General features: G+C 60.5%; 2 protein-coding genes across 3 annotated transcripts; one reads left to right on the forward strand and one right to left on the reverse strand.

Annotated features, from left to right (window-relative positions):
- The first annotated feature begins 1,075 nt into the window (after positions 1 to 1,075).
- REX1BD (required for excision 1-B domain containing) lies at positions 1,076 to 3,843 on the forward strand. 2 transcript variants are annotated; one of them, XM_027548319.1, is made up of 5 exons: positions 1,076 to 1,295; positions 1,390 to 1,472; positions 1,768 to 1,972; positions 2,901 to 2,980; positions 3,599 to 3,843. In XM_027548319.1, exons 1-5 carry the CDS (start codon positions 1,194 to 1,196, stop codon positions 3,615 to 3,617), a joined length of 489 nt encoding a protein of 162 aa, XP_027404120.1. In that variant the 5' UTR covers positions 1,076 to 1,193; the 3' UTR covers positions 3,618 to 3,843. The 2 variants fall into 2 exon arrangements, with proteins under 2 accessions (XP_027404120.1, XP_027404119.1); XM_027548318.1 differs by having other exon boundaries at positions 1,108 to 1,295; positions 3,618 to 3,843.
- A 302-nt stretch (positions 3,844 to 4,145) lies between these two features.
- CRLF1 (cytokine receptor like factor 1) lies at positions 4,146 to 14,884 on the reverse strand. Its single transcript, XM_027548317.1, has 9 exons — positions 14,773 to 14,884; positions 9,407 to 9,688; positions 8,957 to 9,086; positions 8,637 to 8,806; positions 7,488 to 7,645; positions 7,229 to 7,397; positions 5,128 to 5,315; positions 4,971 to 5,013; positions 4,146 to 4,476 (listed from the first exon to the last, which is right to left on the reverse strand). The coding sequence occupies exons 1-9, from the start codon at positions 14,882 to 14,884 to the stop codon at positions 4,463 to 4,465; spliced, it is 1,266 nt and encodes a 421-aa protein (XP_027404118.1). The 3' UTR covers positions 4,146 to 4,462.
- Positions 14,885 to 18,908: the final 4,024 nt, after the last annotated feature.

Consider the following 18,908-nt stretch of genomic DNA (forward strand, 5'->3'; position numbering starts at 1 on the left):
CCTCCTGGCTCTACCCAGGACTGATGTGTGTTGGGTGAGGGTTGCAGTGCCCTGGCAAGGCTGTGTTTTTATTTGTCTTGGGATGACTGGGGCTTGATGTAGGTGACAACTCAGGCCTAGAGTGATGCCTGAGAATAGCTGAGACCTGGAGTGCCAGTTAAAGGCTGTCACTTCATGTCTCAGGTAGTTGAGTTTCTTATTAGCTGCCCCTTCCTCCCTGTGGCCAGGCTGCCATTTTCCTGGTCTACCTGGTCTACTCCTAGAGGAGGGAGGTTCTGAAGTTCAAATTAGGCTGTGTGTATCCAGCTCTCAGGCCTTTTCTTCATGTGAAACACTACCACCACCATCTCCCTGCCCTGCCCTGGACTCCCATCTCAGGGGCTTTTTTTTCAGCTTACTTCCAATCAGGGCTTCCCTGATACCTCAGTTGGTAAAGAATCCACCTGCAATGCAGGAGACCCTGGTTGGATTTGGGTCGGGAAGATCCCCTGGAAAAGGAGTGGGCTACTCATTCCAGTATTCTTGGGCTTTCCTTGTGGCTCAGCTGGTAAAGAATCCACCTGCAGTGCTGGAGACCTGGGTTGGGAACATCCCATGGAGAACAGAAAGGGTACCCACTCCAGTATTCTGGCCTGGAGAATTCCATGGACTGTATTCATGGAGAATTCCATGGAGAGTCCCATGGGGCCACAAAGAGACTGGACTGAGTCACTTTCACTTTCTTTTTCCAACCAGTTCACATAGGACCTGCTAGTGAATCTGCTGTAGGCTGGGTTCCAGCGACTTGAGCTTTCCAATGTCAGAACCTGCGTTCAGATCCCACTCTTGTCACAGCCTTGTGGCCTCTGATGACGAATATCACTTCCCAGATTTCTTTGTGTGGGAATGGAATGTGAGGAAGTGAAGTTGGGTGTTGACAGTTGTATAGAAACAAAACCTTGCTGTATATAGAACCTTATATTCAAGATCAAAAACTTTAAGAAGGCAAGCGCTGGACAGGAATAAACACGGGGTGGGGTGGGTAGAGGGTGTCAGACCTGAGAAGCCCTCCAGTATTCGCTTCCCATTGTTCCCCGGGGTTTCTTCCAGGTTGGCTGTTCACCACAGGCTACGTTCCGAGGCCTCCCGGCCTGCAGGGGGCGCCAGGCGCATCGGAGCAACCTGATCCCGGGCGGGGCCAGAGCTGCGCAGTCATGATCACAGCGGAGGCCGCATCAGAGTCCACTGTCCCTGCGGTGCCGGGTGATACGGCCGCCACTGGAGTCCCAGAGCGCGAGGAGCTGGTGTGGCCCTGGGTGAGCTCGAGCCCGAGCGGGAACATGAGTGGGGCGGGCGGTGCAGGCCCGGGGGCACCAGCTTCATGCCCTAGCCATGCTCCCCGCTCCGTAGAAAGATGCCCCGATCCGGGAGCTGGTGCAGCGCATCCACCAGCTGCAAGCTGAGCGCGCGCAGGCCTTCCGCCGGCTGGAGGAGTGAGTGTGGGCGTATGGGAGGGGAGGGGTCCCAATGTTCGGCCCTCAGCCCACTCTGGGGATGGGCGAGTCTTGAGGGAGGAACTGGGTCCCCGTGCGCCTCAGTGTCGGAGGTGGAGCGGGGTTTGCGAGGAGACCAGATCGCTCCCTTCCTTATGCGCTGGGGTGCGCTCGTCTCGGGTTAGCCTCCACACTCTGGGATCGAGGGACACTTCTTGGGCGGCTTTCAGGCGGTCGATGCGGGTGCAGGGCCTGAGAGCCGGGGCCGTAGCCTCAGGACCCTCACCTGCCGCAGAGGCCACCGCCAGTACCTGAGCAGCGGCCCGCCCTACGACTTCCCGCGCTACCGGAGCACGGTCCACGAGGTGACCCAGGTCTTCGCCGCCGCCTCGAGAGAGGTGCTGGCGGTGGAGGCCGAGCTAGCCGGACCCCGAGCGCAGCCGCTGCTCGCGAGCCACGTGCGCAGCCTGCAGCAGCTGGAGGAGACGCGCCTGACCACAGTGAGGCCCCGCCCCCCGGCCGTTTCCCCCGCGCCCACTCTACGGCTTGTGTCTCCCGGGGCTTGGCCCACGGTGCACCCCTTGGGGGAGGGGCCACATTCCGTCCCTGCAAACCCCGCCCCTGGCGCCCCAGCAGTCCCCTCTACATGTCCCAGCTAAGTCGTCCATTAAGATTTCACTTGAGAGTCTCAGGCTTAGCCCCCTCCTTTCTGCCCCCACTTTTATCCAGGACACGCCCGCTCCATCCCAGACCCCACCTCTACAGCGCGCTCCTCCCCTCTCTGGCTTGTCCCAGTGCCCCAGATCTGTTACTCAACCCTCAGATTGGGTGCAGTGAAACTCCAGGTCAAGTCCCCTTCTTAATAACCCTAGATCCCAGCCTAAATTGTGGGCCTGTGACCCGGCCTACTTTGCCTTCACAGCCAATCCTGATCGAGATACAAGGCCACGTGAAGCCACGCCCACACCACACTCGCCGCTGGGATTCCCAGGCCACCCTCTTTTAGAGACCCAACCCAAGTCTAGGTTTTTGGCCTACTTCCAAATTGGGATTATAACGCCCTGGCTGGTCTCTGAGACTAAGATTCCGCCTACTTATACCTCCAACTGCACCACTCCTGTCCCCCAATCCCTGGCCGAGATTTTACCCCATTCCCCTTCCCCGCCTACATGAGGCCACACCCACACTGCGCTGACTCTAGGGCCCGCCCACTCGGCCCCCCTGGTCAGGAGCCCCTCTAAACCTAATCCTAGATTCCTCCAGCGTTAAAAGTACCGCTGCCCTTGAGACTCCTGCCTGCTTTGCCCTCCTCCCCCTTGTGCTGCCTTTCTGGGGGCTTCAGTGTTTCCCCCACCCTCCTATGTGGGAGGTCAGGGCACGGCCTCTGCCAACCGTGACGTCCTCCTCGCTGCCCATTCCCCCAACCAGGTGGCCCTGCTGCAGCTGATGGGGACACCAGAGCTGACTGGGCAGGAGGACAGCCTGCAGATGCACCAGCTGAAGATGAAGTGAGTGCTGCCTCCCTGTGGGCTGACCGTGCTAGATTTGCGTAGGCATCCTTGGGCACCCAGCCCCAAACAGGCATGCCCCAGGGCTGGCAAGGTCAGACCCCAACCCTCTGGACCTGCACACAAGCCTTTGGCTGTGCATACCAGAACCTTCACCTGGTGACCTTAGATGCACTACCCACCTTCCCCCGGTGCATATGCCCTGCCGTTTCACACCAGACTCGCTGTGTATTTTCAGGACACAGCTGCATACCTCACACCCGTCGATCCTGCTCACATGGCTCCACTCGGAGCTTGGACATGGTTGCCCAGGCCCTACCAGGCACACACCTGCACATTCCCGCCTTTCGCCTCTCAGACACACACATGTGCACACCCACTAGACATCTGCCACAGTCGCCCTGCACACCTTCCTGATGGCCCACACTCACCAAGATGACCTTTCCTCCTGCCACTCTGACCCACAGGACCACCCCTTCTCCCAGGCACCTAAATGATCCTCCCACTGCTAGTGCTGCTTGGAGGTTTGGCGGGAGGCAGGAGGGCCTGGGGCTTGCCACAGCCCCCTTGGAGCTGCACTGCGGCGGCTAATTCACCCCATCTGGGTTTTATTTATAGTTCCCATCCACTCTTGTAGGGTAATTAAAACCATGGAAGCAATCAGTGAGGTTCTCCAGGACCTCAGGTTTGATGCGGAATCTGCCGAGTGATGGTGGCTCCGCAGGGACAAGAGAGATGGAAAATGGGGCATATGGCGCCCTGCCCTGACCACCCAGCTGGCTGGGGTCACACCCCAACGGACCACTGACCCTCCTTGAGTTCACTTCACCTCTCATAATAAAGAACCTAAAGAATCTTCTGTCTGCATCTGCTCCACTATCTCTTGTGTGCTGGGGTGCTGGGGTGGGGTCCCACAAAGTCAGGGATGCTGGGTGCAAGAATCCCTCCCACCAACCCCTATTGCATAACTCTAGAAACTCTGGTGTTTTGAAGCCCACTCTCCAAGGAGTTTAGAACCAGATATTTCAGATCATGGAGAGAGCTGGAAATTCTGGGAGGTGAAGATTCCCATCCCAAAGGGTCATCAGGATTCCACGTGCCTTCCCTAAGCCCCACAGCCCCCCACCCTAGGCCACTCTAGCCCCGAACTCACCTTCACAATCAGGGCACCTAAATAGTTATGTTTATTTAAAAAGATTCCTTGGAGGGGGTTCTGGGTAGGGGGAGTAATAACCCTTCTTCACACTCAGCTCTTGCAAGCATTCTGGGAAGCAAAGCCCCCCTTCACACACACACACCCCCCACTGGGGTGCACCTCACATGGAGGCCAGAGCTGTTGTGGCCCTCAGAGCTCGGAGTACTCGCCCCCGCTGCTGCTGACAGGGCTAGCGCACCCTGAGGGGAGGGTACAGAGATGGCCCCCAGTCTGGGGTGGCCCCTGGATCTCCATGCAGCAGGGAGGGCAGCCCCAGCCTCTAGAGCTTATCTGGCAGGACCTGCAGGCAGAGGGAAAGCCAGGCTTAGCAAGAAGCCTGGGAGGGGCCAGGACCACAGAGCAAATGAGGCCCAGGTCCTGGGCCCACCACTTTCAGCCAGCTGCCCTCGGTAGGCTGCTGCCCCTCTCTGGGCCCTGGTTTTCCTATCTGAGGAGTAATATCTATCCATCCCATGGGTTGTCCTGCAGAGAACACACGTGGCACAGGGCCAGTATGCAGTAGGTGCTCATACATGCTCCGCAGGTGGCTATGTGCATTCATTCCTGAGAATGATATTCCCTCTGGACACTTTGAAGGGTTCCGGGTGTTCTTACTTGGCTAAAGGCCACAGGGTCAGGCACACAGTAGGTGTTAGGTAAATGCTGATAAATAAATGCTGGAGGAAAGACTTGTACCTCAGCAACTCTAAGGCTGAGGATGGAGGGCCCACGGCCTGTGGTCACCAGGAGGGCTCTTGACTCCTGGCCTGCCCACCCACCTGGGGTCCCCCTTACCTCTCGCCGCGCCCCGTCTGCCCGAGGACAGGATCCCCTCGTCCTGTGCTTGGAAGGAAGGAGGCAGTGTCTGAGGGCTGTGGGCCTACCTCCCATCCCCTTTACCCCCACCCGGCCCCACCCCTCCACCCCTCTCCCAGGGGTCCCATTTTCCTACCTGGTTGCGGGTCTTATGTGACTTTTGCATCCAGGCTCGCCACTGGTCATAGAGGCGGAAGCTGAGGTTCGAGCAGTAAGCGTGCTTCTTGAGCCAGCCCAGAAACTGCTTGAGCTCGCGCCGCACCGGCCCCGAGCTCGGCTCGCCGCCCCGCGGCTCGCAAGCCCCGCCGCCCGGGCCCGGGCGCTCTAATGGGGTCGGAGCGGCAGCGTCAGGGCGCGGCCAGCAGAGGGCGCGCGCGGGCAGGAGAGGGAGGTTCCCTCGCGCGGCAGGACCGCGTTCTCCTCGGGGACCCCGCCCCCCGCGCCCGTCCCTGTTTCAGCGCGACCCGGTCCGCCCCACGGCCCGGCCCAGCACTGCAGCCCAGCTGCGCCCCCGAGGAGACAGGGGGCAGGGGGAGGAAGGGGTTCCTCCTCCACATCTCCAGGCACCCTGAGCCAGGTGTATGTGAAAGCGGGGGAGTGAGGAGAAGGGCCAGGGCCAGAGGGATAAGCCGGAGCAGGAGGCAGGGGAAAGGAGAGAGAGACGCTGATGAGAAAGCTGGAGAGACCAAGGCAGACGTTAAGAGATGGAGGCAAAGAGAAACAGATACAGGGGGAGCGAAAGCCACGGGGGGCAGCCAAGGAGGTGCAGAGGGTGGAGAGATGGAGAGGGAGCCAGAACAGGAAGGGACAGAGACACTGGGGATGTAGGGACGCAGAAACCAAAAAAGGCAGAAAGACAGACACAGGGAAAGAGAGTGAGCGACAGATGAAAGGAGGTAGACAATTCGAAGTGACTCTGAGGGGAGGGACAGTCCCCAGGACAGGCCTGAGAGTACAGCCGGATGGATGGGGAGTGGGCCAGGAAGGCCAGGTGGGAGGCCGGCCTGTCCATCCAGCCGCCAGCCGCAGCCAGGCCTGAGCAGCCTGAGCGGGCCGGCGGATAAGGACATCGGCCTCACGTCATAAATAATGCCGGGGACCCGCTGACAGGCCCTGGCACAGCCCCGGCCCCCACTGCCCCTGGCGGCCTCCCCTGGCCTCCCCCAGCCTCCCCAGCGGACGCAGCCGCCTGCTGGCTCCCGTGCAAGAATCGCAGGTGCTGGGCACGAGCAGGGGCCAAGGCTCAAGCCCCTCCTGGCTGTGCTAGTTCCCGCCCACCCCTGAACCTGGAGGGGCCCCGGATGGGGGCTGGGGAACTAGTTGGAGCCTTGCTCTGCCACTCCCTGACTCTGGGACCCTCTCTGGGCCTTGGTTTCCCCATCATTCCAAGAGCGTGAGCCTGGACTTCGAGGGAACTGTGTTCAGATCCTTGTGTAACTTTGGGGGGCTGGGTGCACCTCTTGGGGGCTTGGGGTCCTCGTCTGAGAAAAGGGGGCCTCCCTTGGGTGAAACCATGGCAGGAGCAGGCGATAGGAGCCTCAGTAACTATTACTTGCAAACACTTGGGTGGCACCCACCATGAGGGCACTTTCCGTGGGTTCTCTCTCATCTAGCCCTCATAATAGCCTGAGGCAGGCATGACTGTGATCCCCACTTTCCAGATGGGAAAGCTGAGGCCAGAAGTACCAAGCAAAATTTCATACCATTTCACAGAGGAGAGAAGATGGCAAAGGGAATCAGACCCAGGCGTCTGATCATCTCATCCCCCTACCTTGATCTGAAGGGGAAACCAAAGCCTGTTGTAGGGAGAGTTGGCAGCCCACGGTCTTAGAGAAGCAAGGGTCTCAAGTTCACTTGCCCCTAGGCGCTAGGGAAGGGGTCCATGTGGGTGCAAGGGGCCAAGTGGGGATGACGCAACCAAAAGAGCAAGGGCCATGACTTGAGGGCAGCCTCTGCCGAGGAGGGCTGTGGAGTAACTCTGTCCTCTTACAGACAACTTTTTCTAGGGAATCTAGAGTATTGTGACTGTTTTTAAAAGTCTGCAAGTGGTTCAAACTTCCCCCCGCCCCCAAATGACAGGCTAAGAAAATAGATTCAAGGGCCACAATTGCCCCCCTCCCCCCAACCGCAGGACCAAGAGTTTGAGACCTGGACTCTCCCAAAGGAAATAAGGAAACAGAGGCTCCGGCCGTTTTGGAGCTGGTCTCAGGCTCACCCAGCCCCGCTGGGGTGCTCACCACTTCGGGGGGTGGAGGCAGCAGTGGGGTGGCTCCATTCGCTCCAGATCCCGGCCTTCTTGGAGCCGTAGATGCCGAAGGGGTTGCAGCGCACTTGCACGAAGTAGACGGTGCCCGGCTTCAGGCCTGCCAGGCGGCAGGAGGTCTGGTTGCTCACATCGTCCACCACCTGGGCGGCCAGCGCAGGGTCAGAGGCGGGGGCAGCGCGGCAAGGGATGGGAGGAGGGAGGAGCCGGCCGGGGAGGGGCGGGGCAGGCACCTTCCAGTCCACGCTGTCCTCCACTCGGTAGCGGATCTGGTACTTGGCTTGGAAGAGGAAGTCCTTGAGAGCAGGCGGTGAAACCCAGCGCACGCTCAGCTGGTCCTCCAGGCCCCCGACGCGGCTCACGTGCACGTCCGGCGGGGGGTCGGTGGTCACTAGGGGGCAGGGCAGGCCTTCGTCACCAGGATCTCTTTGGACCTGGCTGGCACCCTCTGGGTCCAAGTACCAGAGCACGCGGCTTAGATGGCACCTGCTTCCATTCTCCCTCCCCCGACTTGGGACGGGTGGATTATATTAGATAATATTCGGGTAACACTCAGCACCCAGAAGCACTCAATTAATGTTAGCTGTTATCACCACAATTATCTGTGACAGGAGAAACATAATCCTATCTTCAGGGAACTATGTAAAAAGCAGACCCTGCCTGGATGATGATATTATTATTATTATGCCCAGGAGTGCAGGGGGCCCTTAGGCTGCCAGAGCCCTGGGAAGCTCCCCTTGACACACCCCTCCACTGCCTACCTCCTGCTCCTTCCGATTTCAGCAAGGTGCAAGGGACAACTGGGACATGCCCACAGCCCCTTCAGGATTTGAGGAAATAAAGTGGGAAGCAAGAGGAGGGACTTGCTGCAAGCCTTCCAGGGATCCTTCAGGGAGTCCTTTGGGCCGCAGGAGGGCTGGCCTCTTCCCCTGAGGCCTTGGTGAGGGGCTGAAAGAGTTAAGGCACAGGCCTGCTCGGGGCTGAGAAACACCCTAATTAGATTAGGCCCAATTCTGCTCGCGGATCATCCACTTCCTGCCTCCTGCCTGCACCCCCTCTCAGCTCCAGGCTGCGGCTTCCTGGGGCGCCTCCCGACCTGGGCGCCCCCTCCCAGCTCCCCTGGGCCCTCTCCCCGCACACCTGGGCTGCTGATGGGGGAGGCAGCCAGGCCAGGTGTTCTCCGCAGAGTAGGGGTATCCTGGTTGCTGCAGGGGGCTGGGGACCAGTGGGTGGATGCCTCGCTCCTCCCATCCCCAACCAGCCTGGTCCCTGAGACCTCAGCTGAGCTGCAGCCGTGGCTGGGCCTTTGCAGGCGGTGGGGGAGGCCTGGAGGTGAGGGTTGCAGGTGGGCCACGCTGGCCTCTGTAGGGGGTGGGGCTCACCCACATCCAGAATGTCCAGCGTCAGCACGTCAGAGCGGGCTGAGCCCAGCCTGTTTGTGGCCTCCACCCAGATCTCATAGGGCGTGAAGAGAGCCAGGTCCTTGGGGATGTGGCAGGAATGAGGTCCCACCGTGTGGTACTCCTCACACGTGTTGTCCTGCCCGTACCACCTGCAGGGACAGGCAGGGAGGAGGACACGTGAGGGGCCCCCAGGCTTCCCCAGCCCAGCCCAGAAGTGCAGACAGGACCCCAGAGCTCAGAGAGGGTGGCCCAGGCCACAGAGCTGGGCTGGGACATGTCACCCAAGGGCCACCACCAACCTCAGCTTGTACTTGAGGGAGTAGTTGGTGTGGAGGAAGGTTTCCCCGTGGGCCCCCGGCGTCCAGCGGCATGTCAGGTCCTTCATGTTCCTGGACCAGCAGCTGATGTTGAAGGGTTTCTCTGGGGGCACTGGGGGAGCGGGTATGGGGGCTGAGGTCTGGGCTGGCCACGGACAGGTGGAAGGGGGACTTGTTGGCTGCCAACGGGGGCCCCCCACCCTTGGAGCAGAAGGAGGATGGACAGAGTGGACGTAGGCAGTGCCACCTGCATAGCTCTCTTGAGAATGGTGTATGGGCACCTCCAGGATCTCATGCCCACCCGGGGGGCCCATGCCCCTCAACTTGTGCCAGTATACCCACTGTTCAGGCCAAGACTAGAGGGCCCATGATTCACACCCCTCTCCAGAGGGAGATGCTACCCCCAAGATCTGCCCCTGGGTGTCCACTTACGGCCAACATAGAGGCAGGAGCCGGCCAGGATGCTGCCATCGCGGGCGTGGCACACAAGGTTGTCCCCTGACTGCTGCCTGGATCCATTGAGGTTGGCCAGGGCGAGGGCCATAGTAGAGGCGTTGAGCATTCGGGAGAGCTCAGGGGGCAGGCGGCGTCCGTTGAGGGTCCAGTAGAGGCCCTCGGCGGTGGCCCCTGGGGTGTCCCCATGCACCGAGCACGTGGCCTGCAGGGAGGAGCCGATGAGGAGCGTGGGGTCCTGGGGACTGATCACAGCCGTGTCTGGGGTCAGAGAGGAACACCTGTCAGGGCTGGGATGGAGCTGCCCTGGGCCTTCCACCAGCCTAGGACCTCCAAGGCTCATGGCAGTCCTGCAAAGGAGCTGTTTATGATTGCCGCCCATTTTACAGAGAAGGAAACTGAGGCTCAGTCAGGTCAAATGACCAACCTAAGGTTGGTGGCAAAGCTGAGATTCAGCCCCAGGACTGTCTGATTCCACAATTCAGTCCTTCCAAGCCAGTTCCTTATTGACTTGCTCAGGGCTTTTTCTGATCGGTGACAAACCTCATTCAGATCCAAGGAACTCCTACTTTGCACACACTTCTGACAACCACTGCACTCTGCTTTTTCTTTTTTTTCTTTTAAACTTCATTTTATTTTTTGGCAATTAGAAATAACAGATTTGTGTGTTCCTTCTTTGATATCTCTCAGAACCTCACACATAGTAGATGTCTCTAGGGGGAGGAAAGCACTTCCAAAAAGAGGTGCCCTACTAGAATCCTGCTGATTTTATGGATGGAAAAAAACAAGGCTCTGAGAGATCAAGGCCCTTGCCTATGGTCACCAAATAGAAGACAGGCACACTAAACCTGTATCCATGTCTCTAAAGTTCTGCTCTGCACCGCCACCAGAACTGAAGGTGGCTGTGGCAAGCTCTATGCTCCCAACCCTCATCCCAAAGATCTGGCCATTGTCATCATCCTCCCCCTCAACTCAGTTTTCCTAATCTGCAAAATGGGAACAAGAAAGCTCACAGTCCTCAGGGCCATTGGAAAGATCAGATGGGAAGTGAGTGACTTCCTAAACTGGGTTGTGTGTGAACTGGGTTCTGAGCACAGGAACCTCGGGGAGGCCATGGTTGATGCCTTTCTTCCCGACTGCCACTGGGGCAGCCCATGGCTTCTCCTTCTGAAGATTAGAATCTAAAAGGAAACTGTCTTTATCCAGGAGGAAATCAAGGCACAGAACAGGGAGTAGGGTACCCAGTTCAAGTCCTAGATGTCGTTCTAAGCCTCAGTCTCCCCATCTGGGAAATGGGCATCATGGTATTCACCACATGGGGTTGTTTGAGAAGAGTGAAAATTTTAAGGACAACTCTGTGGGACTTTTAAGCCAGGCTGACCTGGTTTCGAATGCCCTCAGCTCACTCTGGAAGTTGACCCAGTTTCTTTACGTCTCTGAGTCTTTGAGAAGCTCTCTCTCCACCAAGAGTGGTTGTAAGGATTCATTTGTTCACTCACTAATTCAAGGAGCACCTACAATGCGTCAGGATCTGAGGGCACAATGGTCACCAAGACACTCAACATTCATGCTCTTGTGGGACTTGAGTCCAAGGAATGTGAAGTCGCTCAGTTGTGTCCGACTCTTTGCGACCCCGTGGACTGTAGCCCACCAGGTTCCTCCCTCCATGGGATTCTTCAGGCAAGAGTACTGGAGTGGGTTGCCATTTCCTTCTCCAGGGGATCTTCCCGACCCAGGGATCAAACCCGGGTCTCCCACAGTCCAGGCAGACGCTTTAACCTCTGAGCCACCAGGGAAGCCCAGGGAGCAGCAGGAAAAAGCACTAGTATCTAAAAGAACAAACAAGGGAGAAAATAAAGCACGAATCAATGGTGGCAGCTAATTGACCCAAGAGGCCTGTCTGGGGAGGTGGCATTTGACCTGAGATGTGAATAAAATGGAAGTGTTAGTCGCTCAGTCATGTCTGACTCTTTGTGACCCCATGGACTGCAGCCCGCCAGGCTCCTCTGTCCATGGGATTCTCCAGGAAAGAACATTGGAGTGGGCTGCCATCCCCTTCTCCAGGGGATCTTCCTGACCCAGGGATCAAACCCGGGTCTCCTGCATTGCAGGCAGATTCTTTACTGTCTGAGCCACCAGGGAAGTGCATGAAATGAAAGAAGTAGCCATGACAATATATAGAAGAGGGTGTTCAGACAGTGGAGCAGCAAGTGCAAAGATCCCAGGGTACAGGTGGTAGGAAATGAGGTCAGCAGGGGCCAGACCTTCAGAGAGGAGTTCTTCCAGAGTTGAGCAGGGGAGGGATTTGTGTTTTAAAAGGATCACCAGGCAGCTGTAACAGGGGACTTCAGAGGGGACAGAGGGGCGGGGGGCAGACCAGCTTCCCTGGCAGCCAAGGACAGGGCAATCCCAGTCCCCTTGTAGGCCTCCTACATTCCAGCGGCTGCCCTGTGCTGGCCCCCAGCAGCTGCCCTGTGCTGGCTCCCCACTGCCCCACATGGGTGAGATGGGGTGGACGCAGTTCCGAGGCCGGCCCTGATGACTTTCCCGGGCAAACTTGGCTTGGAGGGCCATGTCTTGCTAGAGCCTGGGATCGCAGTTGCATTTGGGGCTTGGCCCAGGGCTCGCTGGAGGTCTCAGCGTCCGTGCGAAGGAGCCGGCTGAGCGGGCCAGAGCTGAGGAGGCGGGGGCGGCCGGGGGCGGGGGGCCAGGGGGCCGCCCCGGAGGTCCCAGGCAGCCAGCCGCCCGCTAATTCGGAATTCCTTAGGCATGAACTCGGGCGTGCCAGCGTCTCTGCCCCGGCCCACCCACCGCTTCCTGCCTGGGCCCCCCCAGCAGGGTGGGAGGCACGGCCAGGCCTGCCCAGACCCCAGGCCCATCCTCAACCCTCAGGGGTGGGTCCCGCCCCTCCCGTCCCCCACCCACCACCACAGCCAGGGCAGAAAGGGGGCGCTCTGGGGGGTCCTGGCTGGAGGCGGGGGCAATGCCCCTCTGCCCCACCCGCCTGGCCTGGGCTGGTGTGGCCTGCCTGCCAGCAGCTGCAGCTGCCCTCCCGGGGCTGGGCGGGGGACGGGGCGAGAGGGCAAGGCCAGGCGGGCTTGGACAGGCCGGTCCCCCAACCCAAGCTCCAGCAGGAAAGGTCACAGGGAGGCCTTCTCCTCCTGAGGATGTGGGTGCCCATCTCAGCTGGAGCACCTGGGCAATTGGCTTGCTTTCTCCTGTTCTGTTTCCTCCTCCGTAAAATGGGAGGAAAATCCATTCTACCTGCTGGGGACATGAATGCGATGAGCTCATGATGTCGAGAGGGCCCAACACACTGAAGTGCAGAGGAGCTGTTGGGATCAGGGCCCCTCCCGGCTCTGGGGTCCTGGCTGGCTGGTGCACTCTCTCCAGTCCTCCACGAACAAAGCGCCAAGGCATTCAGCAGAACTGGGATGCATACATTCCAGCCCCGGCAAAGCAGCTGGGGACAGTCCACTGAGGTTGGGGGGGTGGTGCCTGGCCTAGTTTGGGGGCTTCCTAGAAGGCTCCCCAAGCAGATCCCTGGGCTAGGCTTTTGGACAGCACCCCCACCCCACCCCACCCCCACCCCCATCCCATGCTCCCTGCCTCCCCGCCCTTTCCCGCAGAGCTGGGGCCTTTAAAAGTTTTTTCCTCTCCCCCTTCCCAATCTGGAGCCACTGCCGTTATTAAAAAGGAACACCATGTGTTTTAAAAGCGAAAAGTGTGAGATTCTCTGCAAGCAAGGCAGGAGGGTGGCCTCCATCCTGGGGTCCCCATCTCCTGTCCTGCTGGTACCTGCAGACACTTTACGACCTGCTCGCCTGCTGGTCAGGTGCTAAGACACACCGTAAGTAGAAACATATTGCTGAGGTGTGAGAATCTTTTATTTAATTTCTTCCCCCTTAAAGGAAAAAACACACGCACAACAATCCCACCACCACCTTTGCTTGTTGCTCTGCTGGATGGAAAACAAAGCCTGCCACTAAAGGTGGCATTCACGAGTGCTGCCCACTGCCTGGCAGAGCTGTCAGGAATCCGAGGAGGGCCTTGGGGCAGCCCCTCACCTGTCCAGGAGCCTTGGGCATGCTAGGCTTTCAGCAAGTGCCCCCAGGGCACGGGACCCTGAGCCTTCTGGAGGAGCACCGCAGGGAGCCTGCCAACAGCTCTGTGCAGTGTAGGTCCACCAGGGGAGAGGGACGTGCTCCTCCTGGTCGACTTGCGAGCCTGCATGGGGCCCTCGGGGTGACCGTGAACATCCAGGGCAGGCTGTGCCTTCGTGTGTGCCCTGTGTCGCCTCCCCCTTGGAAAGAGTGTGTGACCATGAATGTGTGTGTGTCAGGGATGGAATGTGTGTGTGCGCGCCCCGATGGTGTGAGAATGTGCATCTGGGATGCAGTGTGCACGCATCCGAGGGCGAGGGTGATGGGCCACAAGCCAGTGTGAGTCTTTGTGTGTCTCTGGGTGTGTCCCAGAGTGGGTCGGGATGTGGAGACGGTGTCCTGGCCAGGGTGTGCATCGGGTGGGGGACCGGAGAGTGCCGGAGGCCAGGAGCTCCCAACAGGGTGGGGGTCTCTCGGCCTGCAGGGGTTGGGGGCTCCCGGTGACTGCCCCCCACACACACACCCAGGCTGGGCCCACGGTGCCCGGACTCGCTGGCTCCCGCTCCCTCTCCCTCTCACCCACTCTCTCACAAAGATTTCTCTCGCTGGAGTCTCCTAGTCCGGCGCAGCGTGGCCGGGAACTGTTCTAAACGCCGCCGGTGGCGGGGACTCCGTAGAGCCCCGCGCGCGGGGTCCCGCCGGGGGAGGGCCGCGGCGCCGGCCCGCGGAGAGGCGCGTCCCCGGGGACCCCGGGCCGCGCGCCAGGCGGCCAGAGCGGCCCCCTCCCGCCCCGCCTTCCTCACGGGGCTCATCCCTCCACCCGGGGGGGCCCCGCTCAGGGCCGGCACCCAGCGCGCCTACTGCGTGCGCCCCCGCCCGGGTGCGGTGACCCGCAGTCTCCGCGACTCCAAGTCAGCAGACGCTGTCGCGTGCGCCCCCCGCGTCCCGCCGTGCAGAGGGTCCCAGGCCGCGGCTCCTCGACCCCCTGGGGCCGAGTCGGGCGTCCTCCACAGGGCAGCCCAGGTAAGAAGGCCTCGGTAGCGGAAGCCGGACCCTCGGGCCAGGGAACTTCGGCGCCGTGCGCCCCACAGGTGAGGGCGCCCCGAGGGCCGCTCCGGGGGCGCCTTTCTTTGTTCCCGGGCCATCCAGGTGGCGCCCGCGCCCCCTCCCCCCCGCGGTTGCCCCCGGGGCGCACGCTCTCGGCCCAGGCGGGAAGGAGGGAGCACGGCGCCGTGTACTCACCGGCTCCTGATCCCGCTCGCGGCGCCCCGAGGACGCAGAGCAGCAGCAGGGGCAGCGGCGGCGGCGGCCGCCGCGCGGATTGGGCGGCGGGGCCCGGGCGGCCGGCGGGCATGGGGCCGGCGCTGCCGGGGGCGCGCGGCGGGAGGCGGCGAGGGGCGCGGGGCGCAGGCCGGGCGCAGGAGGGCGCGGGCCAAGCAGCCCGCACGTCGCTGGGCGCGGGCGCGGAGGCCAGAGCAAGTCTGAGCAGCCGAATTGACAAGGCGCTAATACGCCGCTGGCCCCGCCCGGCCCCGCCCCCGGCCCGGCCCCGGGGGGGCGGCGGGCCCCGCACCGGCCTCCCCGCCGCCCGCCCGCCCGCCCGCCGGAGGGCACCGCGAGCCCCACCCGTCCGGCCTCCGCCCCGCCGCGCACCGCACGCGCCGTTTTTCCCGCGGCCCCAAACCCCCAACTCTACCCTTACCGACCTGGGACCTCCCTTTCCGACCCTGCCAGCTCCAGGCTCCCTACCCCCAGTCTGGGACCTGGCGGCCCCCAATCGCGTTTCCATACCCCCCGCCCACTTCCTCGCACCCAGCCCTCAGCCGTGTGTCCCTTCAGCGTCGCCTGCAGCCCCTAGCCCTGGTCCGCTCCTCCCCCCCCATCCTCCGTCTCGGCCCCCACCCCAGCTCTGGCCCCGCCCCCCCCCCCCCCCCTACTGAGCGGTCCCTGAGCCCCGCCTGCTCGCATCTCCAGCCCCTTTCCTCCCCGAGGGCCTAAGAGTCGCCCTCCGTCCCGCCCCACGCCCTCGGCGCGCGGGTCCCACAGGTTTTGGCCCAGCGCTCCCCCTCCCATTTCATCCCGCCTCTTCTGGTGCTCCGCGCGCGCAGCCTCGGCCCCAGGCTTTGCTGGAGGGAAGACGGAGCAAAAACTGCAAGGCTTGGAGTCCCCGGACCTCGCCCAGGCTCAGCTGTCCCCCTCGGGCGGGTCCGAGCCGGGATTCTGTGGGGGCGCCCGGGGGCCTCAGAAGGGAGTTCTCGCGTGGGCAAGAGGGGAGAAATGGGCCCCGTGGGAAAGGAGACGGGGGCCTGCGCGGGTCCCGTGTGCGGGCAGGAGGGATCCCCCAGGAGGAGAGCGGTAAGCAGGCCCTCCCCCGACTCGCTAACACCCCCCCCCCACGGAAAAATCCGCTCAGCGGCCCGCGGGTGGGGTGCGCCACGCAGTGAGTAATCGCTGGGGCGGCCGCCGCCCGCCGACTCCAGGTAACGCCGGCTGCCCCGAGCGACGCATAGTTTGTCTTCCTTTATTTTGCGCAGGGATCCTTCTCCGTGTTATTATTTTTGGCCACTGCTTGGCTTTCGGGACCCCTCCCGCTGCTTCACCCTCCTTCTCTCGGTCCTCACCCGATTCGGGCGCCCACGATAAAAGGGCTCCTGGACTCCAAGGCCCCAGTGGAGGGGGGAGCTTGAAATGAGAGTTCCGGGGCTGCCTCCTGCCCAATCGTTGGAGTCGCAGCCCCGCCCACAGCCATGTGCCCTCAGAGAAGAAGGGCTCTATCTCCCCCTTCAGGGGCTCCCTTAGAGACCTGGACCCTCCCTCCAGGTCCCTAACTAGCCAAGGGGGTAAAAGTGTTTGAGGAGGGCTCAGGAGTTCCCGCCTCGTTTGGCTAAGGCTGCCCCTCCACCACCCCTGCTAAGTAAGTAGTCTGAGGTCCCCAACTCAGACCTCAGACTATCAAAAAAGAGGATTGAAGGCCGGACTCCCGGGTGTGCCCCCCACCCCGCAAGCCCAATCTGGGCTGGATGAGTTTGTGAAGGAGAGAGTTGAGCCCTGGCATGGTGCACTATCATTTCCTGGGGAAAATCAGGCCCCTCTGCCTCAGTTTCCTCCTGCGCACCATGGGGGACTCCTAGCCAGCCTACGCCTTTCTGTGGGAATCTGTCAGGTAGCAGAAGGCTCCACGGTCTAAACACTTAGGACAGTGCCTGGCACTGGGGCACATTCTTTTGGAGTCTCAGTGTGCCACCTCTGAAAAATGGGGCCACAGTCCCACCTGCCAGAGAATTAAGTGAAGGTGGCTGTTCTTGGCTGGAATTGTGTTTTCAGGATATATCCCAAGCCTCCCCCACAGCCTTGGTTCAGCAACGTTTGACTTCCACCTGGAGGGCTTCAGGCTTCTGGAGAAAAAAATCTCAATATTCCCCCACCCCATCTCTGCTCCTCCCCACCCCCACCCCAGTCATTCCCAGTCTCGGGAAAAAGCTCCCCCATCCACTCAGGTACTCAGGCCAGAGACCTGGAGGTGCGCGTGACAACTCTCTCCTTTGCTCATCTCCCACGTCCAATCCATCAGCAAATCCTGTTGGCTCTGATTCCAAAACGCATCCCCATTCTGAGGTTCGGACCTCTTTTCTCCACCCCATCCGGGTCCAGGCCCCACCATCTCCATCTGGTATGCTTGCTGCCCAGCCTCCTAGGATTCCCGGGTAAACCCTCCTGCCCTTGTTTGTACATTGGGAAGAAGGAGCTTTTAAAAGAAGCAAAGCAGGTCTTCTCTGTCCTGCCACCCTCTCCCCACTCCTTCTCTCCTCTCTCCTCTTCCTCTCCCTCACGCTGCTCCAGCCCCGAGGCTTGTACGTTTGCTGTTCCCCTCTGCGGGGATGCAGTTCCCCCCCAATTCTTCCTCCAGTTAGCACCTTCTTTTCCATCAGGTCACAGGTCAAGTTTTCTCAGAGGGGGCCCCCCAACCTTTCCAGGTACTCTCTGTCCCCTTCCTCTTTTAAAATTATCTTTGTAACACAATTCTTCAAACATCATCTTCTTTTGAGACATTTTCTTTACATTGTGGGCATCCGGAGAGCCTGCACCCAGGGAGGTCCACGGGAGAAGAGCTCAGTGAACATTAGCAGAAATGAAAGGATGGAAGTGGAGGTGAGAGTATATTACAAAAAAAAGAAGAAGAAGAAGAAGAAGGAGAAAGAAAGAAAGAGAAAGGATGGAGAATTCTCAGTCCCTTGGAGTAGCAAGAAAACTCAGTCCCAGTGAATCATGCTGTCTTGGGTCCCAGCCAGGCCCCAGATTTGCTCTGTGACCCAACCTGGTAGCCACCCCTCTCTGGTCCTTAACCTGTAGAAGGGTATGCACTGTTGGCTCACTCCCTCCCTGGAGCATGCCCTCTGCCCTCAGGGTGACCTTAACCTCATACCTTTGACTTTCTAAGGAAAGTGATTTGACCTCTAGGTGCATCCTTCCCTGCCCTTGGTTCTCCAGGCAGCTTAACCCCTTCCTCATCAGTCCCGCTGCCTCTCTGTGCAGGAAGGGGAACCAGCTCTGGTGGAACTTCTGGCAAATATTGACCCAAGTCCTCGAAGGTGGCTGGGAATGTACTGAGGTGGCGGATGAAGGGAGGGCCCCCAGGGGGAGGGGCTCCTCCTTAGTCTTTGCACTTAAGAATTACCTTGGGGGAGACCCTCCAGCCCAGCTCCCTGCCGAATTCCAGGGCACTGAGGGGCCCCTGGGGATGGGCAGTGGTAACAGCACCTTCAGAGTCCCCTAGGGAGTGAGGAGGGCATAGAGCTGCCTTTCCCATGCTGAGACCCACATGGTCAGGGCCCCTCAGTATGGGATTAACTGCCTTGTGTTCCAGGCCAGTGTTCCCAGGGAGCAGGGACAGTGAGGGTTTAGCCTGGATGTGGGCTTAGAGCAGCAGAACCCAAGTTCCAGACCTGTATGCAGGAGAAGGTGGGGCTTTATCATTTCCACCCTGGAGGTTCAGCTGGAGGAGCTTGGATTCCGGGGTCCCAAGCTTTGTGCAGTATGTAATTTATAAACCCAGACCCCATAGGCATTGGAAGTGAGATCTCAGGAGTGCAGAGCTGCCTATGTCCAAATCAGGACCGGTGTTCACCCTGCCTGGGAGGTCTGGGTTCCCTGCCCTCTGCACCCTGGAAAACCTCCGATGTCTCGGGTCCAGGCGGCGCCAGCTATGTCGGGGGGTGACAGCTGTGCTTCTTCCCCTCCCCCCACCCACTGTCAGCAAGTCGCCGGCGCCATGGTGCCCTGCTAACTCCCCAGGCTGTACCCGGCTTGGGGGTGGGGGTCAGCGGGGTCGTGGCGAGGGCGGCAAGGGACAAAGGGTGCTTGTCCGATGCCCGCCCTGA

This window comes from Bos indicus x Bos taurus, chromosome 7, assembly GCF_003369695.1.
Source record: "Bos indicus x Bos taurus breed Angus x Brahman F1 hybrid chromosome 7, Bos_hybrid_MaternalHap_v2.0, whole genome shotgun sequence".
In the NCBI taxonomy this organism is placed as follows: Eukaryota; Metazoa; Chordata; class Mammalia; order Artiodactyla; family Bovidae; genus Bos; species Bos indicus x Bos taurus.

Coding starts and splice junctions, on each gene's coding strand:
- REX1BD (XM_027548318.1), top strand. CDS start 1,194: ATGATCACAGCGGAGGCCGCATCAGAGTCCACTGTCCCTGCGGTGCCG. Junction 1,296..1,389: donor AGGAGCTGGTGTGGCCCTGG/GTGAGCTCGAGC, acceptor CCCGCTCCGTAG/AAAGATGCCCCGATCCGGGA. Junction 1,473..1,767: donor GCCTTCCGCCGGCTGGAGGA/GTGAGTGTGGGC, acceptor CACCTGCCGCAG/AGGCCACCGCCAGTACCTGA.
- CRLF1 (XM_027548317.1), bottom strand. CDS start 14,884: ATGCCCGCCGGCCGCCCGGGCCCCGCCGCCCAATCCGCGCGGCGGCCG. Junction 9,689..14,772: donor GCGAGCGGGATCAGGAGCCG/GTGAGTACACGG, acceptor CTCTGACCCCAG/ACACGGCTGTGATCAGTCCC. Junction 5,014..5,127: donor CACATAAGACCCGCAACCAG/GTAGGAAAATGG, acceptor TTCCAAGCACAG/GACGAGGGGATCCTGTCCTC.